The sequence below is a fragment of the Pseudonaja textilis genome, unplaced genomic scaffold (genome assembly GCF_049901715.1).
Source record: "Pseudonaja textilis isolate UNSWEBS1 unplaced genomic scaffold, rPseTex1.2 PTEXSCF22, whole genome shotgun sequence".
NCBI classification, from domain to species: Eukaryota; Metazoa; Chordata; class Lepidosauria; order Squamata; family Elapidae; genus Pseudonaja; species Pseudonaja textilis.
In genome coordinates, this window is record NW_028262865.1 from 357,539 (window position 1) to 371,767 (window position 14,229).

A 14,229-nucleotide genomic window follows, 5' to 3' on the forward strand; every position below is an offset into this window, starting at 1 on the left:
TCTCAATCTCAATCTCTATCCCTATCCCTATCTATCTGTCTATCTCTCTGTGTCTATGTTCTTTTCTATGTATATGGCCTTTTCTATGTCTATGTCTATATCTATATCTATCGCTATCACTCTCTCTCACTCACTCTCTCTCTCTTCATCTCTTTTATTTATCTACCTACCTATCATCTATCATTCATCTATCTATCTATCTATCTCCATCTTCCCCATCATTTATCTACCTACCTATCATCTATCATTTATATCTCTCTCTCTATCCATCTCTCCATCATCTCTATCATTTATCTATCTACCTATCTACATATCTCTCTCAATTATCTACCAACCTATCATACCTGCCTCCCTCCCTCCCTATCTATCTATCTATCTATCTATCTATCTATCTATCTATCTATCTATCTATCTATCTATCTATCTATCTGTCTGTCTGTCTGTCTTTCTGTCTGTCTATCTATCTCTATCTATCTGTTTATCTAACTAACTATAGATAATCTAACTATCTATTTATCTCTCCCTCTCTCTCTCTATTTATTTATCTCTATCTATCTACCAATCTATCACTATCTCTATCCCTATATATATCTATATATCTATATCTATATAATCTATATCTATGTCTATGTCTGTATCTCTGTCTGTCTGTCTATCTATCTATCTATCTCTATCCATCCATCCATTCATCCATTTATCGATCTATGTATCTATATCTGTATCTCTCTATTGATCTCAATCTCTATCTCGATATCAGACTCGATATCTATCTATCTATCTATCTATCTATCTATCTATCTATCTATCTATCTCTATTTGTCTATCTATATCGATCTCAATCTCAATCTCTATCCCTATCCCTATCTCTCTCTCTATGTCTATGGCCTTTTCTAGGTCTATGTCTATATCAATATCACCTATATCAATATCATCTATATGTCTATGTCTATGTCTACGCTACTAAGTAAAGAAAACCCTAGACTCTAAATTGTACAAGGGGAGGATGCAGGATTTAGTAGAGTGGGAGCGATTCCCCCTCTCCGCAAGTTACACGAGCAAAGCGCTGGGATGTGAAAGCAGGCAGATTAGCCCAAGTTTCACAAGCCGCTGCCCTCAGAAGCCAAAGGGACCACGAGGGGGGTGGGGGTGGGTGGGAAGAAGCGGTTAGTCAAATGCCGGTTAACCCCATTTGGTCCCCTTTTGTCTTCTAGGAGCTTCTAATCAACTAAGGGGGTCCGTTTGTCAACCTGGGCTGAGGCCATCTTGGAAGCTTTCCCCAGTTGTGCAAATATGACGCGTCCAATAAATTTATTTGAGGAAGCTGCCTGCCTCGGAGGTCTGTGTTTCTATGAGTGCATTACTTGGAACGCTGACGCACATTTCATCGTGTCTTTTATTTAAGCTATTAAAGGGTTAGGGTTAGGGTTAGGGTTAGGATGAGGATTACGGATTGGGTTAGGGTTGGGGTTAGGGTTAGGGTTAGGTTTAGGCTTAGGATTATTGTTAGGGTTAGAATTAGGGTGAGGGTTAGGATGACGGTTAGGATGATGGTTAGGGTTATGGTTAGGGTTAGGATGAGGATTATGGATTGGCTTAGGGTTAGGGTTAGCGTGAGGGTGAGGGTTAGGATGATGGTTAGGATGACGGTTAGGATGAGGTTTAGGGATTGGGTTAGGGTTAGGTTTAGGATGAGGATTACGGATTGGGTTAGGGTTAGGTTTATTGTTAGAGTTAGGGTGAGGGTGAGGGTGAGGGTTAGGATGACGGTTAGGATGAGGGTTAGGGATTGGGTTAGGGTTAGCGTTCAGATTAGGGTTAGGGCTACAGTTAGGGTTAGGGTTAGGGCTAGTTAGGGTTAGGGTTAGGATGAGGATTACGCATTGGGTTAGGGTTATTGTTAGGGTTAGGGTAAGGGTTAGGATGAGGGTTAGGGATTGGGTTAGGGTGACAGTGACGGTAAGGGTTAGGATGAGGGTTAGGAATTGGGTTAGGGTTAGCGTTCAGATTAGGGTTAGGGCTACAGTTAGGGTTAGGGTTAGGGCTAGTTAGGGTTAGGGTTAGGATGAGGATTACGTATTGGGTTAGGGTTATTGTTAGGGTTAGGGTAAGGGTTAGGATGAGGGTTAGGGATTGGGTTAGGGTGACAGTGACGGTAAGGGTTAGGATGAGGGTTAGGAATTGGGTTAGGGTTAGGGTTAGGATGAGGATTATGGATTGGGTTAGGGTTAGGGTGAAGGTTAGGGATGACGGTTAGTATGAGGGTTAGGGATTGGGTTACGGTGAGGGTGACAGTAAGGGTTAGGATGAGGGTTAGGGATTGGGTTAGGGTTAGGGTTAGCATTAGGGTTAGGGTGAAGGTGAAGGTCTGCTGGTTTGCCTGTGGCTATTATCTGACAGCTTGGGGGAGGAACAGAGATGGTGTTCTTTTATTTTAGCGGCTTTTGTGTTTCTTTTCTTGGTTTCTCTGTTTCTGAAGGTTTGGAGGTATACAGAAGGGTGCTTTCTGGGGCGTGCGTGATTACCTCTTACACATATTAATATTACACTTCTTGGCAGCTGCTTTGCTTTTGAAATTCTCCCTCTGACCTTGAAAAAGAACGGTGTACCTTTGTCTGTTTTTTGGGCTGCCATCAACTGGTTATAAGAGGGGAATTGCCTATATTTATACAATGCCTCCTAAGAGAGAATGAAAGGATCGAAGAGAAAAGTGAGAGTCGGAGGAATTTAAATGCCAAATTTATTATGGAAGTATTTGGGAAAAAAAAAAAGTTTTCCATGCTACACAATATGTTACAAGAGATGAATGAAAATTTGGATAAAAAGTCTGAACGATGAGCGACAGAGTTGAAACAAACTAAAGAAAATGTTAAAAAAATTTTTAACAAATCAGATTGGGTAAGATAGATACAAGGTTAGACCTTTTCAATGTAAATTTACTATTATTGGATTTGAAACAGAAAGCTTTTCTGAGACTCAAAGGCATTCCCAAGAATTTTGAGAAAGGCACGTATTTCAACGTCGTCATTGTAACAGAAATGTCCAAATGGTTCAATGATGAAAAATTAGACTTCTCTAAGGAAATGGATAAAATTTACAGAATATGTTCAGTATATGCCAGAGGTGTCAAACTTGTGTCAACATGGCGGCATCACATGACGTATCAGGACGGTTTTTTTCCCCTTCACTAAACCAGGTGGGGGCGGGGCCAGCATGTGACGCATATGGCCTGTGGGCCTCAAGTTGGACCCCCCCTGATATATGCAGTCAGAAGACAATTGCCAAAAGATGTCAGGATTCAATTTGTAAGAAAATCGATTGAATAGCAAGTAATTCGGAAGCATTATCATCAGAGATTTAACATCTTTGGGAAGGAAGTGCAAGCGTTTAGAGAAATTCCAATTACAATATTAAGGAAATGCAAAGAATATTCCTTCCTGACCGATCTCTTAAAGCAAAATAACGTTCACTTTAGTTGGGATGAACAGAGGGGTTATTTTCACTTTTAGAAATCAAGGTTTCAGACCACATTCAGTCCTTAAAAGCACCAGATTTTCTGGAAAGATACGGACCGGAACTACATCATTTTTCAAAAGGCGAAGATCAATTGCCACAAGAATTGGGTCTAAGAGAAAAAGTCCAAAAGAGATCTGATGCTGATTGAGAACAGGTCGTGGATGGGAGCCATAGTTAGGGTGCCTGGAATGTCCTCTTCATAACGGATGGATTGTAAAATTCTGGCGTGGAATGTTAATGGGGCAAATCCCCCCACAAAAGAGAAAGAAGTTATTTCACTCTTGGACAAAAAAATCAAATCAAGACATAACATGTTGGCAAGAAACCCATGTTAAAGAGACTGATAAGAAGTATCTAATAAATAAGACTTTGGGCCTGGAATTTACTTCTGCTAATTCTAAGAAGAAAATCAATGGGGTCGTTTTCTATATAAAAACCCCAATTACATCACGGTTTGTTTGCCCAGCCAAGCCCTAAATTGGAGTTTAGAATGCCAGCAGGCATTTGAGGCACTGAAAAAACTATTAGCGAAGGAGCCAATCCTCAGACACCCTAATCCGTTCTGTTCTGGCCCTTCATAGTCCAAGCCGACGCCAGCAATGGGGCCGTCACAGCAGTTCTCCTCCAGAGGAACCCCAATGGTAACTTGCAACCCTGCACGTACACCTCCCAAACAATTGACTGAAAGGACTGAGAGGAGGTGGGTGGTGTGGGAGAAGAAAGCCCATGCGACGGGCCCTACGGACCTGGAGACACTTTCTCAAGGGCAGTCACCTGCCATTTGATCTGTGGACTAATCGTAAAAAACTAGTGATACTCAAGACCCCATGAGAGCGCTCCCCAAAGCAAGTTTGTTGGGCGCAGTGGTACTCAAGACCCCACGAAACCGCTCCCCAAAGCAAGCTTGTTGGGCGCAGTATTTCAAACGGTTCAATTTTGAGCTAAAATACATCCCTGGGGGTGGGAGTGGGGGAACCTCCTGGCCAGATGCCCTATCCTGCAAACCACAGTACAACAGGAAACCTGAAGAAGTGGTCCGTACTATGATGTCAACCTGCCTCACAAGCCACAACCAGAGGACAGGCTAAATGACAAAGTGCAAACGGCGGGAGGGCGACCCAAAGACTGAGGGACAAACCGCTAGCTGACCCATGGTACAGGGACTCTGAGAGACAGATTAGCCAAATTGTATATGCTCAATAGCCCGCGACTCCAAAAACTCCAGCAGGCAGGGCACTTCAGCTATCTGAAAACCCTACGTCTAGCCCGAAGGCAATTTTGGTGGCCAAAGATGAAAAAAAGACATCAAGGACTACGTTAAAAGCTGTGCCATGAAGAAAAGGCCAGGGAACACCCCGCCCCCCCAGGGTTACTTCAGCAAGTGGCAGATCCATGCCAACCCTGGGAAGAAATTGCCATGGATTTCATTGTCAAACTCCCCGAGAGTGGGAGGAATATGGCGATTTGGACAGTAATAGATTTGTTCTCAAAGCAAGCCCATTTCATAGCTTGCCCAGGGCTCCCGTCAGCAAAAAAAAAAAAGCTGGCCAAACTGCACATAAGGCAGATTTATAGGTTACATGGCATCCTCTGCAGGATCCTCTCGGATAAGGGGTACAATTCACCGCTAAGCTCTGGAAGGAGTTTGTTAGGTCCATCAGGTCTTCGCAGGGGTTTAGCTCAGTACCAATGGGGCTGTGGAATGCGCAAATGCCATGGTGTAGCAGTATTTGAGGTGCTATGCCAACTATCAGCAGTCTAGTTGGGCAGAGTTGCTGCTGTTTGCTGAGGTGACATGCAACAATGCTGTGTGCAGCACCAGCCTGACCGCTTTTCAAGTCACCAGTGGCGTGGGATTTGTCCCCATGCCTGAATTCCCCAGGGAGCTCCCCTCATCCATGCCGCTAAATGAGTGGGGAAATACCCAGCGGGCTTGACGGGAAGCGGCAAAAAACCCATAAAACACAGCCGACAAACGCTGCAACTTGGGGGTTGCAGGGAGCAAGGTTTATCTCTCAACGAAGTACCTAAAGTTAAAACTCCCTTGCCAAAAACTAGGACTAAAGTTCATAGGGCCTTTTCCTATAGTGAAGGTAATCAACCCTGTTAACGGTACAACTTAAACTCCCTCGCTTGGTAGGGAAAGGGCATCCGGTCTTTCACAGCAGCTTGTTAAAGTCAGCGGTAGGTTCAGGCCAGTAGATTGGGCAGCCCCAAAACCAATAGGGGTATAAGGGGGAAAAATGCATTATAAGGTAAAAGAAATCCCTGGATTCTAAATTAGATAGGGGCTAGTTGCACTACCTAGCGCAGTGGAAGTGGTACCCACTCTCCAAAGCTACCTGGGTCAAGAGATGGAATGTGAAGGCAGATAGATTGGCTAAACAGTTCCATGACAAGTATCCCCAAAAACCTAAAGGACCTCCAGAGGGAGGGAGAGGAGGTTAGTGTAAGGCATCCAGAAAGTATCCATGGTATCAATCACTCCGGGACATTTTCTCTCCAATTGATTTATTTAGAAACAGATCTGGTATGTCAAAGGCAATTCCCCAAAGTGAAAGTATTTTTGCGCATTACACAGAACCCACCTTCTCTCCTCCCACTTCTACACTTCATAAATCACCAGAGCCAATTAACCGCAACTAGAATTTCTTCATACGACCTACAGAATAACCTTGAACTTTTCAACTGCTCCACCCACTTCCAATTAAAGGTGGCAGCCGAATTTCAAAGCTGACAGTTAGATTGAACCTTGAGTAACCTCGCTGTGATTTCTTTTCCTTGCAGGAAGTCCTTTTCAATTAAGGAGGGGGGGCTGCCTGTCAACCCTGAAGCTGACCTGACCAATGCCACTTTGAGGCTTCAGTGTTGCCACACTGGAGCTGAGGGATAGGGAAGGGGGAAATAGAGATAGCTGGGGTTTTGTAGCCCAAACAAAATACTTTCTTCTGGGAACCAAGGACACTCCAACACAGGTGGTCAGAGAGAGGAGGAGTAACACTGAAGAAGACTCGGGAGATCAAGAAGAACAAAGTGACACAATGTCATGCCCCTGTTAGAATCTGACTCAGAGAGAGCGGAGGAACAGCTGACAGGGAATGGGAGTGCGGCTCCAGAGGTTGTGGAGGAAACTGGGGAAGGGCACAGGCCGGCTGGGCATTCAGAGGAAGACCCAGGCCCATCCCCTCTTCATCCTAGGGCACACAGGGAGGAGCGGATAAGGGAGAAACATGAATTGTGTGGTCTACTGGGGAGGAAAAGGCCTTGATCCCCTTCATGAGCTGCAGCTGTGAGGACTGTTTAAAAGGATAAACTGCACAAGGCCAGTGCTGGAAGCAAAGTGTGGGGGCAGAAGCAGCGGCGGCGGGGCAGAAGCAGCAGCGGCAGCAGAAGCGGCAGAGGCGGCGGGGCAGAAGCAGTAGCGGCGGCAGGGGCAGAAGCGGTGGGCGGTGGGGGCAGAAGCAGTGGTGGCAGGGCAGAAGCGGCAGCGGCGGTGGCGGCAGAAGCAGCAGTGATAGCGGGGGCAGAAGCGGTGGTGGTGGCGGCGGCAGAAGCAGCAGCGGGGGCAGAAGCGGCGGCGGGGGCAGAAGTGGCAGCAGAAGCAGCAGCAGTGGCAGAAGCGGCAGCAGGGGCAGAAGCAGAAGTGATGGTGGCGGCGGCGGCAACAGCAGGAGGTGGCGCTCTGACGGCGTCCGCCTTTTCTGTTGCTGCTTGGTGTGGCGCTCGCCTCGCCCCGCCTCGCGCCTGCCTCTCCTCCTCCTCCTCGCTGGCTCTGGCACGAAGGTTGGGGTGGGCACTGGGCTGCATTACCAGGTGACCTGGGCCGCATGCGGCCCACGGGCCGCAGGTTGGACAAGCCTGTACTAGAGCAACCGAAATCTGTACATATCACTTGACCAGCAAGAAAAGAGAGGAGTAGCTCTATACATAAAAAAACAAGATGGCGGCAAAACAAATGTATAATGATAAAGAAGGGAGAATTTTGATAGTAGAGATTAAATTAAATCATAAGAATATAATAATTGTTGAGATTTATGCGCCAAATGAAATGAAATGAAAGTCAAGTTTGTAATGGAAATGTGTTAACCTGGAATCATGCTGTTCACTGAAAAATGTTGGGTTTTTTTTTTTTAATATGTGAAAATGGAATAAAAGTTTTTCCAAAAAAAAAAAAAAGGATGGGGTAAATTTAGCTAACAAAAGACTCTTATTTTTAGAAGGGCATTGTTAGGAATAACAAGGTTACCTAACGTAGTTTTGGTAAAATAATATATATAAACTATGATAGTAAGTTTAAGTGTGTGTCACTATAAACTGCAAAGCATGTAATTTTGGGTGCGGTTGTGAAACCCCCATAAGAGGGAGCAAGAGAACCTGACTATTGCTGACATTCCTGGATGGATGGTTTGCTAACTGCGTGTTCCCTGCTGTTGAGTTGCTGAACGTCGAAGGAAGAAAGGAGGTTTGACTTCTTCATATCTCTACTGCGAGGAGATATATTACTGGACTGATATTTGTAAGTTTACTGACCTCTTTTTCGACACTGGACTTTGCAACTGTATAATCCCCGGACGGACTGAATTAGTGAATGATATATGGACTGTTTGACTATGCTAAAACTCTTACTGGAATAAACTATTGAACTAGCACAGTGTATCTGTTTTACTGAGTGTAAGCTACAAAAAATCTCACATATTTGCCTGCCTGCCTGCCTGCTGTGCAGATTCTGCTAGGGTGTGTCCCTAACAGGCATGACTTACAACAGGGTTGGCATGTGTATCTGTGGCCTGGTAGACACATGGCCCACCAATATTTTTGGAGAAACAAAATTCGGCAAGCTTCAATTTTGATCTGGAGTAAAATAAGCCTGAAAAATTACATAGTAATACCAGGTTGGCTATCATCATTCGAAGCAATAATACACCCAAATTTATACAACCAGGAAAAAAAAGCCGTTACATATAAAGACATTATCACTGAGGAAGGTCAATAAAAACAGAGACAGGAACTAAAACAACAAGGAATAGCTTTGGAATACAGTCCAGATACGAAAAAGACAAAAAAGAATGGTGAATTAACTGTCAAGATACAATATTGGATAAAACGTTAACAGGACCAGAGACAAAACAAATAAAGAAACTTTATAAATTTCTACTTGACCGTAAAATGTATGAAGAACAAGTTAAAGAACCGATATTAACCCGGGCTAGAGACCTCGGACATAGTATAAACCTAGATCAATGGCAACAAATTTGGGACCGAAACAAAAAGATTATGCTAGCGACATCTTCTTCTTCTTCTTTTTTTTTTATAGAAAAACTTTATTAATTTTACCTTTAAAAAAAACAACACAACTACAAATTATGTACAACAAAAAGACAGACAGGTCTTAGCATAGGCCAAGAGGGAAAGAGAGGAAGGCTTGAGAGAGGAAAGAGGGAAAAGTAAGGGAAGGGTAGGGAAGAGTAGGGAAAACAATTAAAATAAAACCATATTTTTTGTGACTGTAAGGTCCTTTCTTCTTCAAAAATATCGTCGGCGGTGCTTTTCTTTATCTCTGCTTTGGAGGCCCTTGGCCTTAATTTTCCTAGAGGTGATCTATCTTTGGTTTAGCCAATTATACCAAGGATTCCAATTGTTATAATAGGTTGAGGATTCTTTATTTTTTAATGCTTGGGTTAGTTTGTCCATTTCGGTGCATTGTAAAATTTTCTGAATAACCATATGTTCAGTAGGGATAGAAGGTAGTTTCCAGCACTGGGCAAATGCCAGTCTGGCCACAGTTAAGATATGAATTGTAATATACTTCGATTTTTTGGATATTTGTTTATCAAAAATTCCTAGAAGGAAGGACTCTGGTTTGTACTCAATTTGTTCCTTGGTTATTTCCTCTAGCCAGTGCCTAATTTTTTGCCAGTACTTCTGGGTTTCCTTGCATGACCACCACATGTGGAAGAAGGTGCCTTCTATGTTTTGACATTTCCAACATTTGGGGCTCGTGTTGGGATGCATCTTTGCCAATCTCGAAGGGGGCAGGTGCCATTTATAAAACATTTTATATGAGTTTTCTTTATAAGCTGCTGATTTTGTGATCTTAATGTTCCTGTTCCAGATCCTTTCCCATCCTTTCCTAGCGACATCTTCTAAGGAAAATCTGTACAAGATGTTTTATAGGTGACATCGACCACCGGCCAGATTAGCAAAAATGTATGGTACTCAATCGTCCGTATGTTAGAAATGCTCGAAAGCAAGGGGTACTTTTTACCATATGTGGTGGGCCTGCAAAAAACAACAACACACAGGTGTTCTGGAATAAAATTTGGCCATGGTTAAGAGGAAATGTTGGGTTACACGAGAGACGTTTTTATTAGGAATAATAAAAGAGAACTTTAGCAAAGCAGACATTTACTTAACTATGCATGTAATTACAGCAGCAAGAATACTCTCTGCCCACACTTGGAAAACAAAAAAGAAATTCCCAATGACAATGTTGCAATAGATAAGATGTTTCAATGTGCTGAATTAGATAGTTTGACACTCGAACTGAAAGAACAAAATAAATCCGAATATTGTAAAGTATGGAACAAATTCTACGTGTAGAGGGACATGGAAGGAAAGTCCATAAAATTGAGATTAGAATTTAAAGCAAAACGGAAATGAGGTATAAGAAGAAGATCTAAAATGGGACAAAGCCTAGATGGAGCATGGAGTCAAGGTGGTGCACAAACCGGACCAAAATGAGAGGGATGCGCCCGAAGGAAACGCTACCCGAGGAGGAGACATCTTTGGTGGTTTACTGCATCAACTGTAGTGACTTCTATATTTAAGAATTAAATATCTACATACAATATAGTTGATGAAAGATCGTTTAAAAGGCATTAACTTTAGGAATAAGCAAAATGGGAAGTAGAAATTGAAGATATTACACTTACCCTCTGTCTTATTTTATCTTACTCTCTTCATGGTTTTTTTCTGTGACTTATTTAAACTTTAACTTTAATATAAGATAGAATATAACAGAATATAGGAAAAATACTGAGAAACGTATAATAACTGTAAGAATTATTAACGAATTAAACTGAAACTCGGAAGCAATAGTAACTGATATAGATATACAGTATTATAGATGAAGAGATATATATTAAGGAGAGCTATTGCATAGAACTGACAACGAAGATAGGAGTAAATTGTGAATGGTAAAGTGGGAAGAAATATATAATAAAGTAAAGAACATGACTAGCATCACAACAACAACTCTGAAAGGGGAACAAAACAATCTCAGGTTCACCAGTGTCCACTGCATCTCCAGCGAGTCAAAAAAGAGGGAATGTTAAGTATGGGAAAAGCAAGTAATACTGTCAACATGCAAACAGTGCAAACAACGTTGTTAGTCATCCAGGAAACAATGCTTAAAATGCAGGAGACAACGCTAAATCCCCCCACAGAACTGAAGACAGAGATGGGAGAGATGAAAGGTAATATTCAAAAACTGGATGAAAAGATAGGAACGATTCAGCAGACAATGGAGAAGAATGAACAAAACATAAAAGATATAGAAATTAAAGCAGAGCAAACAGATAGGAAATTGGAAGGGATGGACAGGAAAGTGACAGGGATGAACAGAGATTTGGAATACTCGATAATCCATTTGGAAATGGAACACATTTTATCTGAGGTTCCAGAACATACCAGGATCTAAGGATGAAGACCAAGGAGCCATAATGTCTCAACTAACAGAAGAAGCATTGCAGAAGGATCAACAAGAGATTATAAAAGAACTTGATGAGGTTTACAGGATCCATACAAACTACGCGAGGAGACACGCGCTGCCAAGAGAGGTTCACATTAGGTTCACAACAAAAAATGTGAGAGACATCGTATATAACACAAGAAAGGACGAGCCAATGGTTTACAAAGAAAAAGAAATTGTGACCTTAAAACAGATCCCAAGGCGGGTGAGAGAAGTTAAGGAAAGATTACAGATCTCTTGCAGCACTTCTGAATAAACGAAATATTTGGTTCCAATGGCTGGTACCAGAAGGAATGCTGGTGACGTGGCAAGAAAATAAAATATAAATTGACAACATCGAGAGGGCGCAAGAATTTTATGATCAGCTAGCAGAAATAGAAGAAGGGAGCAGTAAGGAAGAGTTGGAAAGTAAAAGTCAGGAGGATCAACAAGAAAACCCACAACAGGAAATAAAAAGAAAAGGAACAGGAAAAAAAAAGTAAAGAAGAGAGAGAACAACCAAGACGAGAAGGACTAAGAACAAGACCACAAAGAGAAACAAGAGTTAATAGAAGATTGAGGCAGACCTATAACCGATAACGGAAGAAGAAATCAAATTACTTTCAGTAAATATTAATAGATTGAACTCCCAGATTAAGAGAAAACAAATACTGGCCAAATTAATAAAACAAAATGTTGACATTATATGTCTACAAAAGGTACATATCCAAAAGCGATATAGAAAATGTTTGGATTATCCCAAATTAGGTGTACTATTTACAGCACTGGCAGATCAACAGGGGTAGCAATTTATGTTAGAAAAGGGATAAACGCAAAACAAATTTATGCGGATGAACAGGGTAGCATTTTAATGGTACAAATTAATATTCAACAAAAACAAATATTACTGGTGGGGATAGACACCCACAACGATAACCAAAAGCAAATAAATAAGTTATTATAGGATAAAATACTTGATATGGATGAAGAAAATATCTGCTTAATAGGGAACTTCAGTGCCATTGTAGACATAGAAAAAGATTATGTCAGTAAGGAATCAGGAAGAGAAAAAAGAAAATTTTACCAAAGGCATTTTTTTTTTTTTTTTTGAATTAATAGAGGAAACTAATTTGGAAGACATATGGCGGAAGTGATTCTTGCTGATGAAAAATCTAAGATGCACAAAAGTTATGCTAAAAGTGTGTAAGAAGATAAAGTTGGATTTAAAGAGATGAGAAAAACTGGATAAGGTGTCATTGACGGAAAGAATTTCAGTAATTAAAATGAATATACTGCCTGGAATGTTTTTCTGTATTCCAGAATGTACTAATATTGATTAAAGATACTTATTTTAAACAGTGACAGAAAGATATATCCAAATTTATTTAGCAAAAAAATAAAAAACCCAAGAATTAAATATAAGTCTTTACAGGTTTCTAAAAAAAAAAAGGTCTGGTTTTCCTGGACCTTAGATGAAATTACGATACTTCTTGTTTGTTGTTAGACCTTGAAGGTTCTGATTTCAGATTTGGGTGGCATGCTTACTGGTGGTATGACAAAGGAAAAGTTACACCTGGTTTTAAGAATCATATTATTAGGCAATCGATTGAGCATGGATGGTGGAAATATAAAAGGAGATTGGCTGATAAAGGGCACTTTGACTATCACCTCATGAAGCACTACATAGAAGAGAGAATGGAATGCAAACGGATGACATATCAGCCCTTATTGATATATGAAAAAAAGGGACTTAAGATAAAGACAAGGGAAGAATTTGCAAGTGGAAGGATTTATTTGTTGGCGATTGGTTCAACTATTATAGAATTTTTGAAAGATTTAAACTTGATCAAAAGGCTTTGTTTTCATGGGAGTTCATTCTGAACTGGGTATCAATTTGCATTCTGGAGATGACCACTTGATTGCTAAAGTATGTAAAATGTTACTAAAGATGAACCTGGAAGGCGAATAGGTCAAAGATGGTATGGAAAAAAATGGGGGTGGAAATTTTTGGGTATAACATGATGCTAGATAAACGGGAGAATGTATGGACCGAGGATTTAAAATTTACTTTGAATTATAGTTTGAAAGAAATCTCGTACAAAATGATCTCTCGTTGGTATTTGACCCCAGATAGACCGGCAAAGATGTATAGAGGGATTTCCAACAACCATTGAGAATGTAATCAAAACCCAGATACATTTTATCATAGGTGGTGGTCTTGTAACTATGTTAAATTCTAGTGGGAAAAACATAATAATGATAATGCGGGAAATATTTAAGATACAAATATTAATGAAACCCGACACTTTTCTTTGAGGTATTATGGACAAAACCAATCGAAAAACAATTTGGGACACTATTTCTTTATCTGGTGACCACTGAGAAGATTGTGCTTGCTAAGGATTGGAAAGGAAAAGAGATGCCAACGGTTGAAGAATGGATTTTAAAATGGACTGAATTAGTAGAAGATGGCAAAATTGACGGCCTCGATTAGAAACGATGGACGAGGCAGCTTTATAAGAAGACTGTAAACTGTTTGTGGACTTTCTATGCGTTAAATACAGTACGCTACCTCAGAATTACAGGGTTCTATGTGTGTCGTGAGCATTTTGTGGAAAATGAACTGTAAAAATTGTACTGGTTACCTCACTGTACGTAGAAGGGAACATTTCGGTATGTGAACGTATCAACAAATAGTGCATGCAAGAAAAAAAAATGAGGCCAATGGTGGCTCATCTTGGGGTCATACTGGAGGCTCTAAATATCAGATAAAACCTCGTCGTGCTAACTTACACCATAAAAATGAGAATGACAAAGTTGAATAAAAATGTTTTTGGGGGAAGCCCTGAATTCACCTTGATATTAACTTGAATTTGTTTCTGTGGCCCTAAAATGCTTGCAAGTTACACTTTGAAGGTTCGCCATGAAAGATAAGAATGCAAATGCACATCTTAATGCGGACAGTGACGATTTAACCTCAGTTTTGC

General features: G+C 41.1%; 1 protein-coding gene and 1 pseudogene across 2 annotated transcripts in view; both read left to right on the plus strand.

Moving 5' to 3' along the window:
* The window catches only part of LOC113454327 (erythroblast NAD(P)(+)--arginine ADP-ribosyltransferase-like), a 30,699-nt gene extending 29,379 nt beyond the window's left edge, over nt 1–1,320 (plus strand). For both annotated transcript variants that reach the window (XM_087918927.1, XM_087918926.1), the window contains exon 5: nt 1,212–1,320. In XM_087918927.1, coding sequence (XP_087775053.1) covers nt 1,212–1,221 — 10 coding nt within the window. In that variant the 3' untranslated portion in view covers nt 1,222–1,320. The remainder of the gene's footprint in view (nt 1–1,211) is intronic.
* LOC148123717 (uncharacterized) lies at nt 144–968 on the plus strand (annotated as a pseudogene).
* Nucleotides 1,321–14,229: the final 12,909 nt, after the last annotated feature.